Source organism: Lampetra fluviatilis, chromosome 68 (genome assembly GCF_964198595.1).
Source record: "Lampetra fluviatilis chromosome 68, kcLamFluv1.1, whole genome shotgun sequence".
In the NCBI taxonomy this organism is placed as follows: domain Eukaryota; kingdom Metazoa; phylum Chordata; class Hyperoartia; order Petromyzontiformes; family Petromyzontidae; genus Lampetra; species Lampetra fluviatilis.
In genome coordinates, this window is record NC_136342.1 from 5,261,165 (window position 1) to 5,287,461 (window position 26,297).

At 52.0% G+C, this 26,297-nt stretch overlaps 1 protein-coding gene across 4 annotated transcripts; it reads left to right on the forward strand.

The window, feature by feature from the left end:
• The first annotated feature begins 1,451 nt into the window (after positions 1-1,451).
• On the forward strand, positions 1,452-25,717 carry LOC144952595 (uncharacterized). Of its 4 annotated transcripts, none has more exons than XM_078883078.1 (10): positions 1,452-1,893; positions 4,436-4,621; positions 5,541-5,772; positions 6,877-6,968; positions 7,495-7,640; positions 12,765-12,932; positions 18,081-18,315; positions 18,925-19,083; positions 20,375-20,416; positions 22,147-25,717. In XM_078883078.1, the coding sequence occupies exons 2-10, from the start codon at positions 4,510-4,512 to the stop codon at positions 22,620-22,622; spliced, it is 1,662 nt and encodes a 553-aa protein (XP_078739204.1). In that variant the 5' UTR covers positions 1,452-1,893; positions 4,436-4,509; the 3' UTR covers positions 22,623-25,717. The 4 variants fall into 4 exon arrangements, with proteins under 4 accessions (XP_078739204.1, XP_078739206.1, XP_078739205.1 ...); XM_078883080.1 differs by having other exon boundaries at positions 4,509-4,621; XM_078883079.1 differs by having other exon boundaries at positions 1,452-1,531.
• The last annotated feature ends 580 nt before the right edge of the window (positions 25,718-26,297 follow it).

Here is a 26,297-nt window from a genome sequence, read left to right on the forward strand (position 1 = left end):
GGCGCCTTGCGACCTTCTTGTGAAATGCGCCTTTACAAGTGTAACTATTAATATTGTTAGCGTTATTATTCCTGTTACACACTTGACAGAAGCATCTTGAAAAATAGGCATGCGACTCTAAATAACAATCATCATGGTAAAAAAACAATTCATAATTATGTAACCACCAGAACCCGTCACCGCCACCACCAACCAATCCACTTCCACAAGATGCACCTAGCCTGGCACGGGCTGGGGGTGACGAACTCAGCTGTCCTGGCCGTGCACTTAAAAAAAAGTATTTATGAGGAAAAAGTGGTGATTGTGAGCTGGAAAAAGCTATTGATGAGATATTTATTTAACAAAAAATAACAACGAATTAGCCGATAGGAGGAGACGCATCCAGCCACAAGTATTGTTAAAACGCCTGGGACGTGTGTGTCAGCTTCATTAACAACACTTTTGTCTTTAAGTGAAGGTGATCTACAAGGCCGTAATTATAATATATATTCAAATATGCTAAAATTGCCCCCCCCCCCCCCCAATATATTTCTATAAAATAGATTTCTGTCTATATGATTGTGGTTATGGTTGTACTTTATAAATCCCTAATCTCTGCCATTACACACAATTAAACAAGAAAAGGTAAAACATAAAAACAGAGCAATGTTCGGTAAAGTCACGTAGAAGGGAAATAATAAAATAATAAAAATATTTTTCTTATTTTATCGTTTTATTTTTATTACTTTATTATTTCCCTTCTACGTGACTTTACCGAAAGAACCAAGAATGTGAGTCCCTGCAGTCACGAAAGCTTTTAATTAAAATTCAGTGTAACACAACACACTATTAGACATTATTGTAAAAACTGAATAAAAAGTCCATCCCACGTGTCAGTGAATTTTTAAATATTTTAGGCACGAAATTCGTTTTCAAATTTAGATTTCTTTTTTCTGGGGGGGGACCCCCTGGAAGATTTGGCCCCCCACAATGTTAACTCCATGGCTACGGCCTTGGTTATCTATTTATACTTTATTGCCAAAGTTACGATATCTTCTTGGTTCTTTCGGTAAAGTCACGTAGAATGGAAATAATAAAATAATAAAAATAAAACATTTTATTTTATTATGTTTTATTTTTCTTATTTTCTTATTTCCATTCTACGTGACTTTACCGAAAGAACCAAGAAGATGAATCCCTGCAGTCACGAAAGCTTTAAATCGAAAAGTAACGATAGTTAGTCGTTTAACAAATATATGTAACCACTCGTCACCACCACCAACCAAACCACTTGCACAATGGCTTCAAGGTGCACCTAGCCTGGCACGGGCTATGGTTGACGAACTCAGCTGTCCTCTCCTTGCACTTAAAAAGTATTTCTGAGGAAAAAGTGGTGATTGTGAGCTGGAACAAGCTATTGATGATCTATTTATTTACAAAAAATAACAGCTCATTTGCCGATAGGAGGCGACACATCCAGTCACAAGTATTGTTAAAACGCCTGGGCCGCGTGTGTCAGCTTCATTAACAACACTACAGTCTCTACGCCAAGGTTATCATCTATATGTTTTATTTCCCGGTGTTAAAGTAGTAGATAGTCGTAATAGGCAAGGCGAGCGAATCGTCCGTGCAAAGTGTGCGTTGTTTGTGTGTTTAAATATCGCGATTTTTTAACGTTTTAACGCCGCCTTAGAAGGCCCGAGGTTTTGGGTTGATTCGGCTTCGCCCCGCTGCCGATTCACTTCCAAGACGATAAAAGCCGCTTCGTGGGCCTCCTGCAAACAGAGTCCCACCCGTGAGGGTTTAACATTAAAAATAAAATTGTTTAAAGTTAAAATCGCTAATTTCGCGGCGGAGTTTTCCGCTCGCAACGCGCTGCGATGGGAGAGGCGGCGGGGAGCGAGCGAGTTGGAGGTGAGCGGCCTCCGTGCCATTCTACAACAACGACGATTAGATGATGGTGGTGGTGGTGGTTGTTGTGAGGTTACGGTGGCGAACACGGGTTTAGAGGGTTAAACGCTTAACGATTGTGATGGATTCTATAATCATCACCATCACCGCCACTACCACCATAATCATCACCACCATCACCACCACTACCACCATCATCATAACCACCATCATAACCACCATCATCATTCACAAAGACGACTGTCAGTACGTGTCTGGTGGTGGTGATGAGTGTGGTGGTAATGGTGGTGATGATGGTGGTGATGATTGTGATGGTGGTGATGGTGATGATTGTGATGGTAGTGGTGCTGATAGTGATGATTGTGATGGTAGTGGTGGTGATTGTGGTGGTAGTGGTGGTGATGGTGATGATTGTGGTGGTAGTGGTGATGATTGTGGTGGTGCTGATAGTGATAATTGTGGTGGTGGTGATGGTGATGATTGTGGTGGTGATGGTGATGATTGTGGTGGTAGTGGTGGTGATGATTGTGATGGTAGTGGTGGTGCTGATAGTGATGATTGTGATGGTAGTGGTGGTGATTGTGGTGGTAGTGGTGATGATAGTGATGATTGTGATGGTAGTGGTGGTGATTGTGGTGGTAGTGGTGGTATAGTGATGATTGTGGTGGTGATGGTGATGATTGTGGTGGTAGTGGTGGTGATGGTGATGATTGTGGTGGTGATGAAAGTGATGATCGTGGTGGTAGTGGTGGTGATGGTGATGATTGTGGTGGTAGTGGTGATGATTGTGGTGGTGCTGATAGTGATAATTGTGGTGGTGGTGATGGTGATGATTGTGGTGGTGATGGTGGTTATAGTGATGATAATTGTGGTGGTGGTGGTGATGGTGATGATTGTGGTTGTGATGGTGATGATTGTGGTGGTAGTGGTGATGATGGTGGTGGTAGTGGTGGTGGTGATGGTGATGATTGTGGTGGTAGTGGTGATGATGGTGGTGATAGTGATGATTCTGGTGATAGTAATGGCTGTGGTGATGATGGTGGTTTTAGTGACGATGATAGTGGTGGTGATTGTTGTGGTGATGGTGGTTATGATTGTAGTGGTGGTGATAATGGTGTCAGTGATGATGATTGCTGTAGTGATGGTGGTGTTTTATGTGGCGATAGTGATGATAATAATGATAGTGATGATGGTGATGATTGTGGTGGTGGTGGTGATGATAATGGCGGTGTTCGTGATGATGATTGTGGTGGTGATTTTTATGGTGATGTTGGGGGTGGCGATAATTATGATTGTGGTGGTGATGATGGTGATGATGTGGCAATAGTGATGATGATTGTGGTGATAGTGATGATCATACAGGAGGATGTGGAGCTGAGTGGACTTGCCGATGACTGGTACCAGCAGTGTCAAGATCGGCCTCTTAGGAGGAGGCTTGTGAAGGACGCTACTGGACAAATGGAGGCAGTTGCCCTCCAGCAACAACGGAGGGCAGAGGAGCGACGCTCACAACAACGAGCAGAGCACCAGGGGTGGCTAAAATGAGCACCTGGCCTGGCACAGGCACCGTGGTGACTTCACCACCACTTAGTGGTGAATGGCGGGTGTTGTTGTTGATGGTGATGATTGTGGTGGTGATGATGATGATTGTATACAGGACAGCAGATTGTGGGTTCGATCCCGACCCGGAAGCCTGCTGTATATTTGGGAGTTTGCATGTTGTGGTGATGATGCTGGTGGTGGTGATGATTGTGGTGATGGTGGTGATAGTGGTGATGATTGTGGTGGTGGTGATGATTGTTGCGATGGTGGTGATGGTGGTGGTGATGGTGGCGATAGTGACGATTGTGGTGATGATGGTGGTGATCGTGATGATTGTGGTGGTGATAGTGGTGATGATTTTGGTGATTGTGGTGATGGTGGTGATGATTGTGGTGATAGTGATGTTGATTATGGCGATCGTGGTGATGATTGTGGTGATGGTGGTGGTGATGGTGACGGTAGTCATGACGGCTGCATGCGTGTGATAGCATGTGGGGCTATATAATTCCCCTCCCCTCCGCTATAGCTGGAGAACTATCACCGCTATCATCGCTATCACCGCTATCACCGCTATCACCGCTATCACCGCTATCACCGCTATCACCGCTATCACCGCTATCACCGCTATCACCGCTATCACCGCTATCACCGCTATCACCGCTATCACCGCTATCACCGCTATCACCGCTATCACCGCAATCACCGCAATCACCGCTATCACCGCTATCACCGCTATCACCGCTATCACCGCTATCACCGCTATCACCGCTATCACCGCTATCACCGCTATCACCGCTATCACCGCTATCACCGCTATCACCGCTATCACCGCTATCACCGCTATCACCGCTATCACCGCTATCATCGCTATCATCGCTATCATCGCTCACCACCCAGCCAGCCGTGCCCGAGCCATCGGAGACTCGCGGCGCGCCGACCGCAACGCCACCGCTCCTCCTGACTCCAACCCCGACCCCACCTCTTACCCCCATCCAACTTTCAGGTTGACCCTCGACCCCAAGCCGCCCACCCCCCCCCCCCAAGACATCGTTGCTTCCGCTGTTGGTGACGGGCAGGATGAGCGAGGCTGCAATGGCCGAATCATCCGGGGCTTGGAAGTCGTCCTCCGGCAAGGCCGACGGCAGCGGTGGTGGCAGCTGCTTGCGGTGGAACTACAACAAAGGCCGCCGTGAGTGAAGGGCAGGATGGGAGCCGTGATCTTCATCCTCGTCGTTACCTCCCATCCACACCTTCGATTGGCGCGGTTGAGCTAACGTACGGTGCGAAGGAAGTTCAACGTGCATACGGTGGCTAGCAGATGTGTTGACTTCCTCGGCTGGTTTGTAGGAGGCTGTGGGTTCGATCGCGACCCTGACTCCTGCCGCTGTAGATTTTGAGTTTGCGTGTTCTCCCCGCGCCCGCGTGGATTTTCCTCCCCCCGGTTTTTCCCCTCCGCATTTCGAATCGGCGTCACGTGTTTAGCAGCAGCAACAACACGGCCACCCCCAACTTCAAACACACGGCAGGACCCTCCGTGAGACTTTGCTGGGGTAAAAGTAAGCGGGATGGAAATAACGAGCAATGCGTGTGTGCTGTCACAAGTTTCATCTTTTTAAATCCTTTATATTAAGTTCACTTGCTTGCTTAGGACCATGCAAATCTTTCGGTCGTTTTTTAACCCACTTCCCGTGATCCAATCGAGCTGACATTTTGCACACAGTCTCGTTGTGCGTGACAATGCATTTTCGTGAGAAAAAAATTTCCAAAATTTTACACTGTTTAGGGAAAAAAAATGAAATATTTAATTACCAATTGTTTAATGCTGCCAGACAATCATCTGACCCATAGGTGGCAGCCATCTCAAGCCAGAGGACGAGAGGACTCTAGCCGCCCCGATGCCACGCATATAAAGGATTTATAGTGAAAAACTTTGTTTTTATGGGTTAATTTTTTTCTTTTATCATCAGAATCTTGATTTAGACTGCTGGAGGAGTCCGACGAGCCACGAGGCGCTGTGTTCCCACCCCCATCCGCAGAAGTAGTCCGGTACGGGCGACGGAACGGGGCCGGCGAGAATCTCACCGCGTCTCTCTCCCCCCCCACGGCAGACGAAGGCCCCAAGGCCGGCAAGCGCTGGTCGGCGCAGCGCAAGGCGGCGGCCGCAGCGGCGGACGCGGCGGCGATGATGGCCGCTGCGGCCGCCACGGCGGCGACCGCGGGCGGCGGCAACGAACGCGGCGGCGGCGGACGGCGGCCGGACTGCCCGGGGGACACGCGGAGAGTCTCCCGTGGCCAGCGCCCTGCTGGTGGAGACGGAGAGCGTGAAGACCGAGTGGGAATGTGAGTGGTTCAGTGGGCGAGTTGGTGAGCGGGCGAGTTTGTGGGCGGGTGAGTTGGTGAGTGAGTGATTCAGTGGGCGAGTTGGTGAGTGAGTGATTCAGTGGGCGAGTTGGTGAATGAGTGATTTAGTGGGCAAGTTGGTGAGTGAGTGATTCAGTGGGCGAGTTGGTGAGCGGGGCGAGTTGGTGAGTGAGTGATTCAGTGGGCGAGTTGGTGAGTGAGTGATTCAGTGGGGCGAGTTGGTGGGCGGGCGAGTTGGTGAGGCGAGTGATTCAGTGGGCGAGTTGGTGAGCGGGTGGAGTATATGAGTGAGTGATTCAGTGGGCGAGTTGGTGAGCGGGCGAGTTGGTGAGCGAGTGGTTCAGTGGGCGAGTTGGTGGGCGGGCGAGTTTGATGAGTGAGTGATTTCAGTGGGCGAGTTGGTGAGCGGGCGAGTTGGTGAGTGAGTGATTCAGTGGGGCGAGTTGGTGAGCGGAAGGGTTGGTGAGTGAGTGATTCAGTGGGCGAGTGGGTTAGTGAGTGAGTGAGGGAGTGAGTGAGGGAGTGGGTTCTTGAGTAAGTTGGTGAGTGAGTGGGTTAGTGACTGAGTAGGTGTTTGAGTGGTTGAGTGAGTAAGTGGGTGAGTGAGTTGGTTAGTGAGTGAGTCGGCGGATGAGTGATCGGGTTAGTGAGGGGGGTTAGTGAGGGGGTTAGTGAGTGAGTGACTGAGTGGGTTAGTGACTGAGTGGGTGAGTGAGTGGTTGAGTGAGTGGGTGAGTGAGTAAGTAGGTTAGTGAGTGAGTGGGTTAGTGAGTGAGTGACTGAGTGGGTTAGTGACTGAGTGGGTGAGTGAGTGGTTGAGTGAGTGGGTGAGTGAGTGGGTGAGTGGGTGAGTGCTTGAGTGAGTGGGCGAGTGAGTGGGTGGGTGGGTGGGTGGTTGAGTGAGTGGGTGAGTGAGTGGGTGGGTGAGTGAGTGGGTGAGTGGGTTAGTGGCTGAGTGGGTGAGTGAGTGGTTGAGTGAGTGGGTGAGTGAGTGAGTAGGTTAGTGAGTGAGTGACTGAGTGGGTTAGTGACTGAGTGGGTGGGTGAGTGAGTGGGTGAGTCGACGCGTCTGCGTCTGTGCAGGCGTGTACTCCAATCCCGAGGACCTGGAACGTCCGCCGGTCGCACCGACACCGCAAAGTCAAACTGCCGGTGGACCCTCGGCGTCCTGCAGAGTAAGAAGCTGGCGGCAACACCGCCACCACCACCGCCACCACCGCCGCCACCGTCACCGCCACCGCCGCCACCGCCACCGCCACCCGCCACCACCACCACCACCACCACCGTCGCCGCCACCACCACCGTCACCGCCACCACTGCCGCCACCACCAAAGATCCCCCGTGTAGCCTTAACAGACTTTAGGGGCAAGTGCTGTTAGCGAGCACCTATGAAGGCTGGAACAGCACACGAGGGGGTGGGTGGCCAGCACCACGCCCGGCCGCCTTTGTCTCCCCAGTGGCGATGTTTACTCACCACACCAGGTACTCATTTGAGGCCGAGTCGACCTAGGGGAGGCCCCGGGACCGGTTCAGATAATCGTCACCGGTGTTGGCCGTGAGCGGGAATCGAACTCGGGTCGCCGGGTTCGTAGCGCAGCGCGGCGCTAACCGCTGCACCACCGCTCCCGACAGAACTGCACCACGCACGCGCAAACGTTGCGGAGAAACAGCCGCCATCAGCCGTCGCGATTTCTCCGGCAGGTCACGGCAAGAAGAGGGAGGCGAAGAAGATGAAGGAAAACATCAAGATCACGCTGAAGATCAACAAGCCGCCGGGGGCACGCGAGGCCACGGAGACTCACGTCCTGACCAAGCACCCGGGCAGCCTGAAGCCGTACGTCTGCCAGGTGCGTCACTCACACACACACACAGATGTTGACTACCTCGCCTGGTACATCACACACACACACAGATGTTGACTACCTCACCTGGTACGTCACACACACACACACAGATGTTGACTACCTCGCCTGGTACATCACACACACACAAACACAGATGTTGACTACCTCGCCTGGTACATCACACACACACACAGATGTTGACTACCTCGCCTGGTACGTCACTCACACACACAGATGTTGACTACCTCGCCTGGTACGTCACACACACACACACAGATGTTGACTACCTCGCCTGGTACGTCACACACACACACACACAGATGTTGACTACCTCGCCTGGTACGTCACACACACACAGATGTTGACTACCTCGCCTGGTACGTCACACACACACACACACAGATGTTGACTACCTCGCCTGGTACATCACACACACACACACAGATGTTGACTACCTCGCCTGGTACGTCACACACACACACACAGATGTTTGACTACCTCGCCTGGTACATCACACACACACACAGATGTTGACTACCTCGCCTGGTACGTCACACACACACACAGATGTTGACTACCTCGCCTGGTACGTCACTCACACACACACACACACGTTGACTACCTCGCCTGGTACGTCACACACACACACAGATGTTGACTACCTCGCCTGGTACGTCACACACACACACACAGATGTTGACTACCTCGCCTGGTACGTCACTCACACACACACACAGATGTTGACTACCTCGCCTGGTACGTCACACACACACACAGATGTTGACTACCTCGCCTGGTACGTCCACACACACACAGATGTTGACCTACCTCGCCTGGTACGTCACACACACACACAGATGTTGGGTACCTCGCCTGGTACATCACACACACACACAGATGTTGACTACCTCGCCTGGTACGTCACACACACACACAGATGTTGACTACCTCGCCTGGTACATCACACACACACACACAGATGTTGACTACCTCGCCTGGTACGTCACACACACACACACAGATGTTGACTACCTCGCCTGGTACATCACACACACACACAGATGTTGACTACCTCGCCTGGTACGTCACACACACACACACAGATGTTGACTACCTCGCCTGGTACGTCACTCACAACACACACACACAGATGTTGACTACCTCGCCTGGTACGTCACACACACACACAGATGTTGACTACCTCGCCTGGTACGTCACACACACACACACAGATGTTGACTACCTCGCCTGGTACGTCACACACACACACATGTTGACTACCTCGCCTGGTACGTCACTCACACACACACACACAGATGTTGACTACCCTCGCCTGGTACGTCACTCACACACACACAGATGTTGACTACCTCGCCTGGTACATCACACACACACACAGATGTTGACTACCTCGCCTGGTCACGTCACACACACACACACACAGATGTTGACTACCTCGCCTGGTACATCACACACCACACAGATGTTGACTACCTCGCCTGGTACGTCACACACACACACAGATGTTGACTACCTCGCCTGGTACGTCACACACACACACAGATGTTGACTACCTCGCCTGGTACGTCACTCACACACACAGATGTTGACTACCTCGCCTGGTACGTCACTCACACACACACAGATGTTGACTACCTCGCCTGGTACGTCACTCACACACACAGATGTTGACTACCTCGCCAGGTACATCACACACACACACACACAGATGTTGACTACCTCGCCTAGTACGTCACTCACACACACACAGATGTTGACTACCTCGCCTGGTACGTCACACACACACACAGATGTTGACTACCTCGCCAGGTACGTCACTCACACACACACAGATGTTGACTACCTCGCCTGGTACGTCACACACACACCACAGATGTTGACTACCTCGCCTGGTACGTCACACACACACACACAGATGTTGACTACCTCGCCTGGTACGTCACTCACACACACACACAGATGTTGACTACCTCACCTGGTATGTCACACACACACACACAGATGTTGACTACCTCGCCAGGTACGTCACTCACAACACACACACAGATGTTGACTACCTCGCCTGGTACGTCACACACACACACACACAGATGTTGACTACCTCGCCTGGTACGTCACACACACACAGATGTTGACTACCTCGCCTGGTACGTCACACACCACACACACACAGATGTTGACTACCTCGCCTGGTACATCACACACACACACACACAGATGTTGACTACCTCGCCTGGTACGTCACTCACACACACACAGATGTTGACTACCTCGCCTGGTACGTCACACACACACAGATGTTGACTACCTCGCCTGGTACGTCACACACACACACAGATGTTGACTACCTCGCCTGGTACATCACACACACACACACAGATGTTGACTACCTCGCCTGGTACGTCCACACACACACACAGATGTTGACTACCTCGCCTGGTACGTCACACACACACACAGATGTTGACTACCCTCGCCTGGTACATCACACACACACACACAGATGTTGACTACCTCGCCTGGTACGTCACACACACACACACAGATGTTGACTACCTCGCCTGGTACGTCACACACACACACACACAGATGTTGACTACCTCGCCTGGTACGTCACACACACACACACACAGATGTTGACTACCTCGCCTGGTACGTCACACACACACACACACAGATGTTGACTACCTCGCTTGGTACGTCACACACACACACACACAGATGTTGACTACCTCGCCTGGTATGCAGCAGGTCGTGGGTTCCAATTTGACCCTGATGACGCCTGCTGCTGTATATTTGGAGTGTGTGTGTGTCTCTCTCATCATCACACGGTGGCTAGGAGATGTTGACTACCTCGCCTGGTATGCAGGAGGAGGTTCCTGGGTTTCGATCCTGACCCTGACGACGCCTGCTGTACATTTGGAGTTTGCGTCTCTCTCTCTCATCATCATCACAGTGGCTAGGAGATGTTAACGACCTCGCCTGGTGCGCAGGAGGTCGTGGGTTCGATCCCGACCCTTGTGTATATTTGGAGTGTGTGTGTCTCGCGTCGTCATCACGGTGGCTAGGAGATGTTGACTACCTTGCAGGGTCTGTCCCTCTGACTTCTTGCCAGCGAACGTTCGACACTTCACGTGGCCTTAAAGTGTACCTGGTCTGGCACAAGCGCCGTGGCGCATGGCGGTTGTTGGTATTGGTTTTGTAGCTAGATCAGTGTGTGTATCTCTGTGTGTCTCTGTGTGTGTCTGTGTGTCTCTGTGTGTGTCTGTGTGTGTATCTCTGTGTGTCTCTGTGTGTGTCTGTGTGTATCTATGTGTGTGTCTGTGTGTGTATCTATCTGTGTGTATCTATGTGTGTCTCTGTGTGTATGTCTATCTCTGTGTATCTATGTGTGTGTCTGTGTGTGTATCTATCTTCGTGTATCTATCTGTGTGTCCCCTCTGTGTGTATGTCTATCTCTGTGTATCTATGTGTGTGTCTGTGTGTCTGTGTGTGTATCTATCTTCGTGTATCTATGTGTGTCTCTGTGTGTATGTCTATCTCTGTGTATCTATGTGTGTGTCTGTTTAACACGTAGTCTTTCACGACCAATATTGTTCATAATCAACGATTTTTGGGTTTAGATCGCGTTATTTATAAATGTGTCGTAACCCTCCACCACCCGACACGGCCAATCAGTAAAAAAGTGTCACGTTGACAAAAGACAAATAGTTCACTGCTTTAGCCCACCGGTGTGTTGAAGCGTGAAACCACAACATTTACAATTTGAGTACGACGTTTCGCACTAAGACAGAATGGCTACAATAATGCTCAAATTAACAGAGCACTAAATGCCAAATCACGATCGCAAAGCAACACTGCTGAAAGCGATCAGATTATTAAAACAATAAAAATACCATTTATCTCATGAGTAACTGACAAATTAGCCCGTGTTTTGCAAAAGCAAAACATTACAGTAAGATTTGGTACAGTACACAAAATTCAACAACTAGTAACGTGCACTAAAGAAGAATTACCTAAATTATCAACAGAAGGTGTATATCGGATTAATTGTGTATGTGGCAGATGCTATATTGGACAGACAGGGCGTAACGTTAGTGTAAGACTAAAAGAACACCAGAGAAATATTAAACTATCGCAAACACAACTGTCGGCAGTGGCAGAACATGCTTGCCAACAGGGACACTCAATTGATTTTGACAACGTTGAAGTGTTGTGTAAAACTAGTTACTACTGGCAAAGACTAATTAGAGAATCCATTGAGATTGAGAGAAACAGAAATAACTTTAATCGCTCAGACAGCTACAGGCTTAGTGCGGCCTGGAAGCGTATTATTAAATAAGATGCATTACAATTCCTTATAAGGGAAACAAGCACTAACTGATGATTAATGTAGCATAATCACAATAAAACACATTCCAAATGATTACTAATCTACAACTCGCATCGTAACAATAGCCTGATTACTAATCTAGTATATAATTACAATCACTCCCCCCTTGAATCTTTGCACCTGATGAGTTAATGAGTTAATGATGACGTCACCCTGCTGCTGCTCTATATAAGAACGGGAGACACAGCAGAGCCTCACCATTCTGGCGAATTGCCCGATGATGCTGGATGCAATTACCAGCGAAACGTCGTACAACTCAAATTGTAAATGTTGTGGCTTCAACACACCGGTGGGCTAAAGCAGTGAACTATTTGTCTTTTGTCAACGTGACACTTTTTTACTGATTGGCCGTGTCGGGTGGTGGAGGGTTACGACACATTTATAAATAACGCGATCTAAACCCAAAAATCGTTAATTATGTGTGCGTCTGTGTGTCTGTGTGTGTATCTATCTGTGTGTATCTATGTGTGTCTCTGTGTGTATGTCTATCTCTGTGTATCTATGTGTGTGTCTGTGTGTCTGTGTGTGTATCTATCTTCGTGTATCTATGTGTATCTCTATGTGTGTATGTCTATCTCTGTGTATCTATGTGTGTGTCTGTGTGTGTCTGTGTGTGTATCTATCTGTGTGTATCTATGTGTGTCTCTGTGTGTATGTTTATCTCTGTGTATCTGTGTGTGTGTCTGTGTCCGTGTGTCCCCCCCCCCCCGCAGGAGTGTGGCAAGGAGTTCCGCCAGTCCACCGACCTGTTCCGCCACCAGACGCTGCACACGGGCGAGCGGCCCCTCAAGTGCGGCGCGTGCGGCAAAAGCTTCGCCCTGCAGGCCGACCTCAACCGCCACGCCATCATCCACACGGAGCAGCGGCCCTACGCCTGCCAGGTCACACACACTCACACAGTCACACACACACTCACACACAGTCACACACACAGTCACACACACACACACAGTCACACACAGTCACACACACAGTCAGACACAGTCACACACAGTCACACACACACACAGTCACACACAGTCACACACACAGTCACACACAGTCACACACAGTCACACACACACACAGTCACACACACACACACAGTCACACACAGACACACACACACTCACACACACACACACAGTCACGCCATCATCCACACGGAGCAGCGGCCCTACGCCTGCCAGGTGGGGCCTCCTCTCAACCACCACACACACTCACACTCAGTCACACACAGTCACACACACACACACTCACACACTCACAGTCACACACAGTCACACACACACACACAGTCACACACACACACAGTCACACACACAGTCACACACACACAGTCACACACACACACTCACACAGTCACACACACACACACACTCAGTCACACACACAGTCACACACACACAGTCACACACAGTCACACACACACACACAGTCACACACACACACAGTCACACACACAGTCACACACACACACAGTCACACACACAGTCACACACACACAGTCACACACACACACTCACACAGTCACACACACTCACACACACAGTCACACACACAGTCACACACACAGTCACACACAGTCAGTCACACACAGTCACAGTCACACACACACTGACACACACACACTCACACAGTCACACACACACACACAGTCACACACACAGTCACACACACACACACACACAGTCACACACAGTCACACACACACAGTCACACACAGTGAGTCTCACACTCACACACTCACACACACACACAGTCACACTCACAGTCACACACACAGTCACACACACACACTCATACTCACACACTCACAGTCACACACACAGTCACACACACACACAGTCACACACACAGACACACACAGTCACACACAGTCACACACAGTCAATCACAACAACAACACAACAACAACCGCCATTCGCCACTAAGTGGCGGTGACGTCACCACGACGCTTGTGCCAGGCCAAGTGCACATTGAGGCCACGTGAGGTGTCGAACGCCCGCTGGCAGGAGGTCACGGGGCAGACCCAGCAGGTGCCACGGGTCGACTGACCGAGATGACCGAGATGACTGGCTGATGCACCACCTGTGCCCCCTACTGTACCAACTTGCTGTGCTTTAGCCACCCGGCGCTCCACTCGTTGTTGTGAGCGTCGCTCCTCCGCCCTCCGTTGTTGTTGGAGGGCGACTGCCTCCAACTGCCCAGTAGCGTCCTTCACGAGCCTCCTCCACAGAGGCCGATCTTGACACCGCTGGTACCAGTCATCGGCAAGTCCACTCAGCTCCACGTCCTCCTGTACCACATCACTCCATCTCTTCTCTAGTCCGTGCCGCGCCCGTTTAGCCCCCGCGATCCGGCCGAACAAAAGCTGTTTAGGCATGCGGTGGCTGGGCATGCGGGCTACATGACCCAGCCAACACAGCCTTGCCTGCTGGAGGAGCTCACCGATGGGACTTTGCCCAGATCTTTCAAGGATTTGTGAGCTCCTCACACAATCCAGCCTGGTTAAACCCAGAATGGATCGTAGGCAGGCCAGCCTAAATGTTTCCAACCGGCGAAGATGCTCCATTAGGGGGGTCCACGTTTCGCAAGCGTAGAAAAGGGAGGGAATGACCGTGGCCGAGAAGACCTGAAGCTTCGTGCGGAGCGACAGACCAGGTAGCTTCCACACAGCGTTACGCAACCGATGAAAAGATATTGCCGCTCGACTGATTCGGAGTGAGACCTCTGCTGTTAAACTGGAGCCGGTCATAAGCACACTACCCAGGTATGGGAAACTCTCCACTCTCTCCACTACCGCCCCATCACCGATTGGGAGTTGTGGGGGTGGAGTGTCCGATGGTACAAAATACCCAGGCAGGTGCTTAGTTTTGGTGGGGCTGATGGTAAGGCCCCACTTCTTAGTGGCACGCTCCAGTCCCAGCAGCAGTGTCTCCAACTCCTCTTCTGAATGAGCAGCTATTACCAAATCATCGGCATACATAACGTGGTTGACCAAGAGGGAGCCATCCCTTGATCGCACCCGGGCGTCGATCAGCCTCCCATTATATCTGTACCAAATGGAAATTCCCTCGGTACAGCTATTGAAGGCTTCACGAACTACGCGGTCAAAATAGATGTTAAATAATGTGGGAGCCAGAGGACATCCCTGTCGCACCCCAAGGTGTACAGGGAAAGGCTCTGACTCCCGGCCACGTAGTTTTACCCGGGCCCGCTCACTATCATGAAGGTCCTTAATGATCGTGAGCAGAGGGTCAGGGACTCCGAAAGCACGAAGAACAGCCCAGAGCCCAGGCCTACTGATGGTATCATAGGCCTTGACCAAGTCAATAAAGCAGAGATGTAGGTCTTGTTGGAATTCCCTACACCTCTGCTGTAGCAGACGGACAGAAAATGGCATCTGTGCAGGACCGCCCTTTCCTGAAACCGCATTGGGGCTCCGCAAGCCTCTCCTCAGCGTGCCTAGCAAGGCGATGTTGAATAATCCTTGCCAGGACCTTTCCCGGTACACTGAGGAGTGCGATCCCCTTGTAGTTGTTACAGTCTGTGCGGTCCCCCATATTAAAAAGGGGGACCACCAGGGCATCCTTCCAGTCCTGCGGAACACGTCCAGTGGTCCAGACTGTTGTTATGATGTCATATAGGGCAGTTTGTGCACAAATGCCACCCTCCCTCAGCATTTCGCTTGGGAGATCATCTCTGCCTGGTGCCTTTCCTGGTCTCAGACTCTGGATCACCTTCAGTACTTCCTCACCAGATGGCACCTCAGCCAGCCACTCACAGGGGGTGACTTCTTCCTCCAATATTTGAGGCACCGCAGCCTCAGCAGGGTCATCCCCACTTTGCCCCATGATGTTTTCCAGCCTGAGCGATTTCCCCATTCCCAAGACCTCAGAAATGCTCAGAAAATCTGCAAACCTGTTCCTGAAGGTCGGAGATTGGATCACCGTTCTTTCCACTAATGATGGTAATAGGTGTGGCACTACAATTTACTTTTTTGATGGAATTAACGAGTGATTTATGATTGTGGGCCACTGACCAGAGGTGGGACAAAGTCATTGTTATGCAAGTCCAAGTCGAGTCGCAAGTCATCAAATTCATGACTCGAGTCTGACTCGAGTCCAAGTCACATGACTCGAGTCCACATCTCATAGGTGGGACAAAGTCATTGTTATGCAAGTCCAAGTCGAGTCGCAAGTCATCAAATTCATGACTCGAGTCTGACTCGAGTCCAAGTCACATGACTCGAGTCCACACCTCTGCCACTGACGCAGACTCCATCTCCTCAGCAACCCGCGACCACCACCCAATCCTTGCAGCGCCTTACGGCTCTCCGAACCTCCGAGCGCAGGCTGCGGTAAGCCTCCTCATTCTCTGACGTGGGATGCTGTAGCCGATGAGAGTGGGCCTGTCGCTTTTTCTCAGCCAGCCTGAACACCTCCTCTGTCAGCCAGGGTCTCTGGGGAGGTTTGTACCGTGTACCCAAAGCAGCCATTGCAGCTGCATGAGCCACAGTCCTTAACCCCTTCGGCATCAGGAGGAGTGGGGGACGATGCCAACCCCAGCTGCAAGCGATGATGAAATTCTGGCTTGCACCTTTCATCAGCTGAGACCAAGCCACTTTTGGTTTGAATGGGGTCCTGGGTGTACACCCACCACCGGAGTGGAAGAATGGCAGGCGCATCTTACAGATGACTAGTCGATGGTCAGAGGGCAGATCAGCTCCACGGTAGGTCCTGGTGTCAAGGACATGGGCTCGCATCCGCTGGTCAGTCACTATGTAGTCCAGCAGATGTTCTTGCTTGGACCGGGCATGCATCCATGATGTTGTGTGGATGCGCCGATGCCGGAAGAGCGTGTTGGTAACTACAAGCCCATGGGCTGCACAAAAATCTAGCAGCCTCCTACCGTTGTTATTGAGCTGATCTGGCCCATGCCTTCCAATCACTCCAGACCAGGTGCCAGCATCATGACCAACTCGGGCATTGAAGTCACCCAACAAGATGACTCTGTCCCGAGGGGCCACTTTAGCCAGCACCTGTGACAGGAGGTCATAGAAGGCATCTGAATCATCGGCCTTGCCTGCATCCCTCCACTGATGTTCATCTTCGGTGGGGGCGTAAGTAACCACGACCACCACTCCTCGCCTCTGGTTTATGGGAAGGCGAGCCCAAAGTAGCCTGGGGCTTGCAGCTTCCCACACCTCATCCCCACGCTCCCACGCCCCCTTCATGTTTTTGTTCAGAAGAAGAGCCGCACCCTGTTGTTTGGCAGTCTCCTGCCCCGAGTAGAGGACTGTCCACCCCTCATGGTGGCAGGAGCCAGAGCCGGTCCACCGGACCTCCTGAATGCCACAGAGATCCAGGCGGTACCGGTCAAGCTCCCGACAGAGGAGTGGCAGCCTCTCCTCCGCAGTGAGCGTTCGAACATTCCACGTGGCCATCCGTAGTGGTTTTTCATTGTTTCTGGAGGAGCCCCAAGGGTGAAGATTCAATCTCCTGGCTCCGCCAATTGGGGTTTGGCCAGGAGACGTCATAGAAGCCTGTCCCCCCGGGGCCTCCGGCACAAGCTTATTTGTTACATTTTTATGTTTATATCGTAGTCTCGTGGTAATTCATTGAAGGTGGAGGGGTTACCAGCCCCTCGCACCTGTCCAGAGCCCCCGTTTAGCCGCTGTGGTGGTCACAGACGCCATGAGGGGAGAGGCCAATGGGCATTGGCCCTCCCCCCACAGCACTGTCCACGACAGAGTTGCCAGTCCGGCACCACGAGGAGGTAGGGGGTTGTTTTGCCAGACAGTCACACACACACACTCACACGCACACAGTCACACGCACACAGTCACACGCACACAGTCACACGCACACAGTCACACGCTCATTCTCCCACTTGGCTTTCTCATCGATCAGAAGGGGATCGCTTGTCTGTCGCTCTGTCTGCCTGACGCTCCGTCTCTCTCTCCATCTCTCCATCTCTCTCCAACTCTCTCTCCGTCTCCCTCCATCCACCCCCCTCTCCCACCCCGTGTCTCCGCGCGTGTGCAGGAGTGCGGCAAGGCGTTCCGCTGGTCCCAGAGCCTGGTGCACCATCGGCGCTCGCACAGCGACGTGCGCGAGTTCCGCTGCGACGCCTGCGGCAAGGACTTCAAGCACCGGCGCACCCTCGTGCAGCACTGCAAGACCAACTGCGCCGGCGGCGGCGCCGCCATCGCCCACAACGACGACGGCTACGGCGGCGGCGATGGCGGCCATCAGCTGCAGCAGCAGCAGCAGCAACAAGGTGGCCGCCAAGCCGGCACGGTGGCACCGGCGCACTCGCCAACACGGTGGCACCGGTGCCGAGAAGCAGTGAACGTGCTGGTGCTACTGTGAGGAGTGGGTGTGGGTGTCTCTGAGTCTGTGGGTCTCTGTGTGGTGAGTCTGTGGCTCTCTATGTGGTGAGTCTATGGCTCTCTGTGTGGTGAGTCTATGGTTTTTTGTGTGATGAGTCTATGGCTCTCTGAATGATAAGTCTATTGGTCTCTGTGTGGTTAGTCTGTGGGTCTCTGTGTGGTGAGGCTGTGGGTCTCTGTGTGATGAGTCTATGGTTTTTTGTGTGATGAGTATATGGCTCTCTGAATGATGAGTCTATTGGTCTCTGTGTGGTGAGTCTGTGGGTCTCTGTGTGGTGAGTCTGTGGGTCTCTGTGTGATGAGTCTGTGGGTCTCTGTGTGGTGAATCTGTGGGTCTCTGTGTGGTGAGTCGGTGGGTCTCTGTGTGAGTCTGTGGGTCTGTGTGGTGAGTTTGTGGGTCTCTGTGTGGTGAGTCTGTGGGTCTCGATGGCCGCTTTTGCGACGGGGTGGAACCGATGGGAAATTCCACATTCCCATGCCGTGCGTTTCTGCCGCAGGTGGGAGTGGAGTGCACCAGTCCCTAGAGGATGAGGAGGAGGATGAGGAGGATGAAGAGGAGGAGGAAGAGGAGGAGGAAGAAGAGGAACGTTCTCAGGGCAGCGTCCGAACGCAGCAGCAGCAGCTTCAGCAGCAGCTGCAGCTGCTGACCCCAGAAGGCACGGCAGACGCACCAACTCAGCCCCCTTGGGAAATAAATAAATAAATTGTAATTAATTATAATCATAACTTATTATAACTACCACTACTAGTAGGTTCTGAAACACATTACCATCCATTCTAGATTTGAAGCTTTCGTGACTGCAAGGATTCATATTCTTAAGTTTTTTCTGTAAAGTCACGTAGGTAAAAAGTTAAAATTAATAAGAGTAAAATAAAAATAAAATAAAAATCACGACGTTTCGGAGGCAACACAAGCTTCCGTCTTCAGGTGGAACCGTCACAGCACGACAGCTGTATCAAGTGAGAGAGATTCCAAGAAAACAGTCCTTGTATATATACCGGTTGAGGGTGGGAGGAGCCAAGGTAGGCCCTGAATATTATTTTTGTGAGGTTCGGTGCGGCTGAAGCACGCTGTTAGGAATGAGCCTTTGTTGTGTAAACTAGGTGCGGATGATGTAAAGGTGCGTGTAAAAGGGACTGAGCCTTTTTGTTATGTAGAGGTGGTGCGGCTGAAATCGCTGCCAGGAAATGAGTCTTTGTTGTGTAGAATGGTTGACTGAGCCTATTATTATGTAGAGGTGGTGCGGCTGAAATCGCTGCCAGGAAATGAGTCTTTGTTGTGTAGAATGGTTGATTGTTATGTAGAGGTGGTGCGGCTGAAATCGCTGCCAGGAATGCTCTAAATATGTGTAGTTAAATCTTCTTTGCATGGTTAATAACATCTTTCCAATGATTACTAAGTTTGTACCCATCATCACGGTTGAAATTATGTCTGTTTGTATATTTGGATGGCCTCGTGTACAAACCTTTGATGGTAGCCAGGAGGCTTGCAGAGCACCTTGGTCTCGGAAAAGACCATTTCATGAGAGCCCACAGCGTTGTAGCAATGATCGGCAACGGCGGAAGAATCAGTTTTGCCGTGTTTCAGATCTGACTTGTGCTCGCGGACACGATGGTGATTGCTACATTGGAGAAACGAAACGTCATATCTCTGATCGTGTCCGCGAGCACAAGTCAGATCTGAAACACGGCAAACTGATTCTTACGTTACCATCCACCATCCCATCTCAAGTAGTAGCACTACTACTAGTAGTGGGTTATGTACCATGTTCCAATCCACCATCCCATCTTCGTGCTGCCATTCTAAGTAATTTCCAAGTTTGTTCTCTCAGCAACGCATCCTGGGCATCAACCTGGCTATGCCTGAATGCTCGTGCGTTGAACTTCTTTTGCACCCTACGTAGCCAACCGTGCTAATAATCGTTGTTGTTGACGTTGTCATTGCAGATGACTTCCACATCATCCCCTCTGAGCCTCCAAAAAGAAAAGGTAAAAACAAATCCCGTGTTGGATTTCACTCACTCACACTCACTCACACACTCACTCACACACTCTGTATAACAGGGGTAGAACACACACACTCACTCACACTCATTCACACTCACACTCACTAACTCACACTCACTCTCACTCATTCTGTATAACAGGGGTAGAGCACTCACACACACACTCACTCTCACACACTCACTCTCACTCACTCTGTATAACAGGGGTAGAACACACACACAAAGACAAAGATCCCCCAAATAGCCTAAACAGACTGTTGGGGCAGGTGCAGTTAGCGAACAGCACCTATGAAGACCAGCACCACACTCGACCGCCTTGGTCTCCCCAGTGGCGATGTTCACCACACATCGCACCAGGTGCTCTTTTGAGGCTGAGTCAACCTAGGGGAGGAGGCCCAGGACCGGTTCAGATAATCGCTATCACCGGTGTTGGCCGTGAGCGGGAATCGAACTCGGGTCGCCGGGTTCTTAGCGCAGCGTAGCGCTAACCGTAAAAACCACCGCTCCCCATGCAATCATTCCCACGCACACCTATACCAACATCCGCCATTCTCTGACGGCACCCGTGCCAAGCTAGGTGCACTTTGAGGCTATCACGTGAAGTGTCGCTGCTGGCGGCAGGTCACGGGACAGACCCAGCAGATGCCGTGGGTCGACTGAGTGAGATGACCGGCAGATGCACCACCTGTGCCGGCTCTCTAAAGACAGATCCCCCGTGTAGCATTAACATGAAGGCCGGCACGGCGACGTTTACTACACACTGCACACAACCACCACCACCACACTGTGTTTAACCACCATCACACCGACTACAACAACACCGACTCACCCACCCCACACTGCTGAGTCACATCACGGTTTCTCCCCACGTCGCTCCGTCCCTCGCTGTGCTCCACGTTTCTAAATCTCTCCCCTCTCTCCACCACCACCACCACCACCCCCGTCACCACCGTCATCACCACCCGCGCCACCGTCACCACCACCACCACCACCCCCGTCACCACCACCGTCACCACCACCCCCGTCACCACCACTGTCACCACCACCCCCGTCACCACCACTGTCACCACCACCACCCTCACCACCACTTCCATCACCACCACCCTCACCACCACCCCCCGTCACCACCGTCACCACCACCACCGTCACCACCACCACCTCCGTCACCGTCACCACCACCTCCGTCACCGTCACCACCACCCTCACCACCCCCACCACCACCGTCGCCACCACTACCACCGTCGCCGTCACCACCACCGCCACCACCCTCACCACCCCCACTGTCACCGCCGCCACCTCCGTCACCACCATCCTCACCACCACCCCTGTCACCACCACCACCTCCGTCACCACCACCGCCGTCACCACCACCACCGCCGTCACCACCACCACCGTCGCCATCACCACCACCACCGTCACCACCACCACCCCTGTCACCACCACCACCTTCGTCACCACCGTCACCACCACCACCGCCGTCACCACCACCACCGTCGCCACCACCACCGTCACCACCACCACCGTCACCACCACCACCGTCGCCACCACCACCGTCGCCACCACTACCACCGTCGCCATCACCACCACCTCCGTCACCCCCACCACCACCTCCGTCACCGCCACCACCACTACCACCACCACCACCGTCGCCACCACTACCTTCGCCGTCACCACCACCCTCACCACCGCCACCACCCCCGTCACCATCGCCAGGCATCGCGGTCCACCGCTCCCAGCCGCGCGGCTCGGCCCTCAAGAAGTTCCTGTGCCAGGACTGCGGCAAGGGCTTCCGGCAGGCGACGGACCTGGTGCGCCACCGCAGCCTGCACACGGGCGAGCGCAACGCGCTGTGCGGCGTCTGCGGCAAGGGCTTCGCGCTGGCCAGCGACCTGGCGCGCCACGGGCGCACGCACGACCCCGCCGGCGAGCGCTTCCCCTGCTCCGAGTGCGGCAAACTCTTCGGCTGCCGCCGCTCGGCGCTGCTCCACGAGTCGGCGCACTCGCGGCCGACGCAGCCGCGGAGCCGGAGAGGCGGAGGAGGAGGGGGGGGAGGAGGAGGCGGAGGGAGGCCGCAGCAACTGCAGGAGGAGGAGGGCAGACGCCGCTTGGCGAGGGCCAGGAAGCGCGACGCCGCCACCAACTCGGCCGTCGCCGCGGCGACCGCCGCTCTGCGCCTGCAGCCCGCGTAGTGGTAGCCCCCCCCCCCCCCTCCTGCTCCTCCCATTCCGAGGTGGAGGAGGTGGAGGAGGTGGGCAGAGATGACGGCTCCACCGTCGCCCCGGGGCCAACTCGGCCTGAGGCCTTCGTAGTAGAGCCCCACCCACCGCCCCCCCGGTCGGTCGTGCCGTGGACGCTCGGACGCTCGGGGCCTCCTCCAAGGGGAGGAGGAGGGCTGACGAGGGTTGAGGAGGCTGACAATGGTTGGCGAGGGGCCAGCGAGCGCGACGTCACCGCCGCCTTGCGCCCGAAGCCTGCGTAGGAGGCCTCGGCTCGAGCGTGGACGCCGTGGTGGGTCGGGGCCTACAGGAGGAGCAGCCAACTCGGCCTGCAGCTTGCCTAGGCGGCCTCAGGTCGGTCGTGCCGTGGATGGGCTGGACGGTCGCGGGCCCTACGGATTTCGGCGCGGTCGGGCTACGTATGTACATACGGTGCGAAAGAAGTTGGACGTACGGGGGGGGCCTAGCAAAGGCTGCGGGGGTTGCCCTCGCAAAGATTCTCCGTGGAGACTCTTGACGGACTGGTGCCGCGGGGGACGAGTGATCCCTGCCTCGGTCGCCCCTCCGCCACCCCCTTGGTGGACGCGAGGCCACCCCCACCCACTCGTGTTCAAGGTTGTGTTGGGCCGAGGTTCCAGGGCCCGGGTCGGTACGGCCGGCTGTGAAAGGCGGGCGGGCGGACGTCAACCGTTAAGTCGTTCCGTCGATGTTGGGGAGACGGGACGACGTTTAAATTAGCGAAAGCTGCTTTTACCGTCGGCTCAACTAGGCCTCGGCAAGGTAAGGTAATTTACTCTTTTTACCGGGTAAAAGGGTCAAGGTAAAGGGTAAAGATGTCAACATGCCAAGGGGTAAGGTAAAGGGTACAGGGTAAAGGTAGCTCGGAAGAATTACCCGGTAGGGTAAAGGTAGCGCAAAGTATTACCCAGTAAATACGGTACCTTGTTTACCGCTAGAAGCTCCGTGGCGCAGTCCGTGGCCTACATTTAATAAGTAATATTTAAACAAACTTGATTAAAAACACGCTTTTATTAATGTACGAGTAATGACAACTCCACGACTCCAGGAAGTGGCCCCGAGGCTTGCCATAATGTAAGGGACCGTGGCCAATTACAGCCAACGTGAGTTGAGCGTGGACAGTTAGACCCAAGCCGAAACATAACATATAAAAAATAATGTAAAAAAATATATAGATTTTTTATGATAGAATATAGTATTGTCATCAGTATGACCTAAGTATACCAAGTTTGCAGTCGATACCACATTAGGAAGTGGGTAAAAATTGAGTTTCAAGATTTGAGGATACAACAATAACGACAGTGTGAGTTAAAAGAAAGCGTGTAAAATTTGAATAATCGAGAGTATTCTATATGAATAAAGCGCTCTACCTTATAGCATTTACCGTTATAAACCTTGTTCATGTGTAGTAGTTCCCTAGTACCCTGTAATCGGGTAATTTGTATGGGGTAAGGGTAAAAGGTAGGGTAAAGGTAAGCTCGTTGCTCTTACCTTGTAACTTACCTTCTAAAGGGTAAAAGGTAAGGGTAGAGTGATTGTATTGTGGTAGGGTAAAGGTAGGCTCGTTTTTACCTTTTAACTTTTACCTTACCTTGCCGAGGCCTAGGCTCAACGGCGTTTCGATTCTTGGCAACGCATTCCCTGGGGGTGATTTTTCGTTAAAAAAAATAATAATTGGAGAGACAGAAAAGACGCGGCTTGTAGTGGCCGCGTTCCTGAAGACCTCTGCCCGCGTTCTGGAAGAATAGTGTTACAATAAACAATCTGCAACGGCAGCAGACCCTCGATCGTCCGCGCTAATGATGGCCGCGGATAATCCAACAGTGTTCATTTCCCGCGGATATCTATGCCAAAAATCAATCATGAGTTTAGAAAATGGAGTTGGTTCATGAACAAAACTACAATTTGTAACAATTAATGTATCATCTTGTTTTATTGCAAAAGTCAATTTCGATTCGGGGGCGACCAATCAGAAGACACCGCCCACTGAGTGGATGACAGCAGAGCCACAGCCAATCAGCGTCAATCAAACTCTGCCCACTGGATGACAACAGAGCCACAGCCAATCAGCATCAATCAAACTCCGCCCCACTGTTGTAAAGATATGGCAACTACTGTACTGTAGAGGTGATTGTGTGGATTTGGTATTAACCGGAACGTATTTGTTGGGTTGAAGCACCGTTTGACTCGTAGTAAATATTTCCAAGAATTGCAATGTGCGGCACCTTTTTAAATTATTAAGTAATGGGCTGAAGGGAAAATCCACGAGTTGTTACTAATACCGTCAAACTGTGAGGTGCGCGGTTAATCCGCAAGTCGTATGAACCGCACGCGGATGATCGAGGGTCTGCCGTGCAGGGCAAAAGCGCGGTCCTCGATAACACCGTGAGATGCTAAACGTCGGGCCGAACAGAGGCAGCAGCATCAAGAAGAATCCAGCAGCATCTCAATGCCGCCTTGTGCGACGCCGGTGGTGATGCTACGCCGATGGTGGTGATGCTACGCCGGTGGTGATGCTATGCCGATGGTGGTGATGCTACGCCGGTGGTGATGCTACGCCGATGGTGGTGATGCTACGCCGATGGTGGTGATGCTATGCCGATGGTGGTGATGCTACGCCGGTGGTGATGCTACGCCGATGGTGGTGATGCTACGCCGGTGGTGATGCTACGCCGGTGGTGATGCTACGCCGGTGGTGGTGATGCTACGCCGGTGGTGGTGATGCTACGCCGGTGGTGGTGATGCTACGCCGATGGTGGTGATGCTACGCCGATGGTGGTGATGCTACGCCGGTGGTGGTGATGCTACGCCGAGGCAGCCGCCCTGCCACCACCGCTGTGTTCCGACTGGCGCGCGACGTAGTTCCGTTCAACTCGGATCGCGCGACAGATCCAACTCACATTCGCGGTACAAAAACAGCGTTCCTGCATCACATCCATCGCGCCATGTCCAATTCGCGTTGTGAAGACGACACACGCGGCGTTAGAGCAGAACGGACTGCAAACGACCAAAAGTAGATGATTCTAAATAAAGTTTTTTTTTGTGTTCGATGGCTTAAGTCTAAATGTCGTGTCGTTAACCCTTCATTGCCAAGCCAATTCGTGAGGTTGTCACGTGAACCAGACGTGACAATCGGTGACTGCAACACCACCGGTGTGTTGAAGAGTAAAACCCACGGCAACGTTTGCAGTTGCAAAGGTTGTGGGTTAACATTTAGAAAATACCCGAAAGTTTTTTTTTTATCTGTTTACGAGTTTAAAGGATTCATATTCTTGGTTCTTTCGGCAAAGTCACGTAGAAGGGAAACCAATAAAATAATAAAAATAATAAAATAAAAATACAATTCTCACGACGTTTCGATTGCAACACAAGCAATCATCAGGTGTGAAAACCACAGCAAGAATAAAAAAATTCTAATTTTCTTGCTGTGGTTTTCACACCTGATGATGATTGCTTGTGTTGCAATCGAAATGTCGTGAGAATTGTATTGTTTTATTTGATTGTTTTCCCTTCTACGTGACTTTACCGAAAGAACCAAGAATATGAATCCCTGCAGTCACGAAAGCTTTAAATCGGAGTTTAAAGGAGTACTAAAAGTGAGGTTTAGAGGCCTGGTGCGAGGTGCAACTG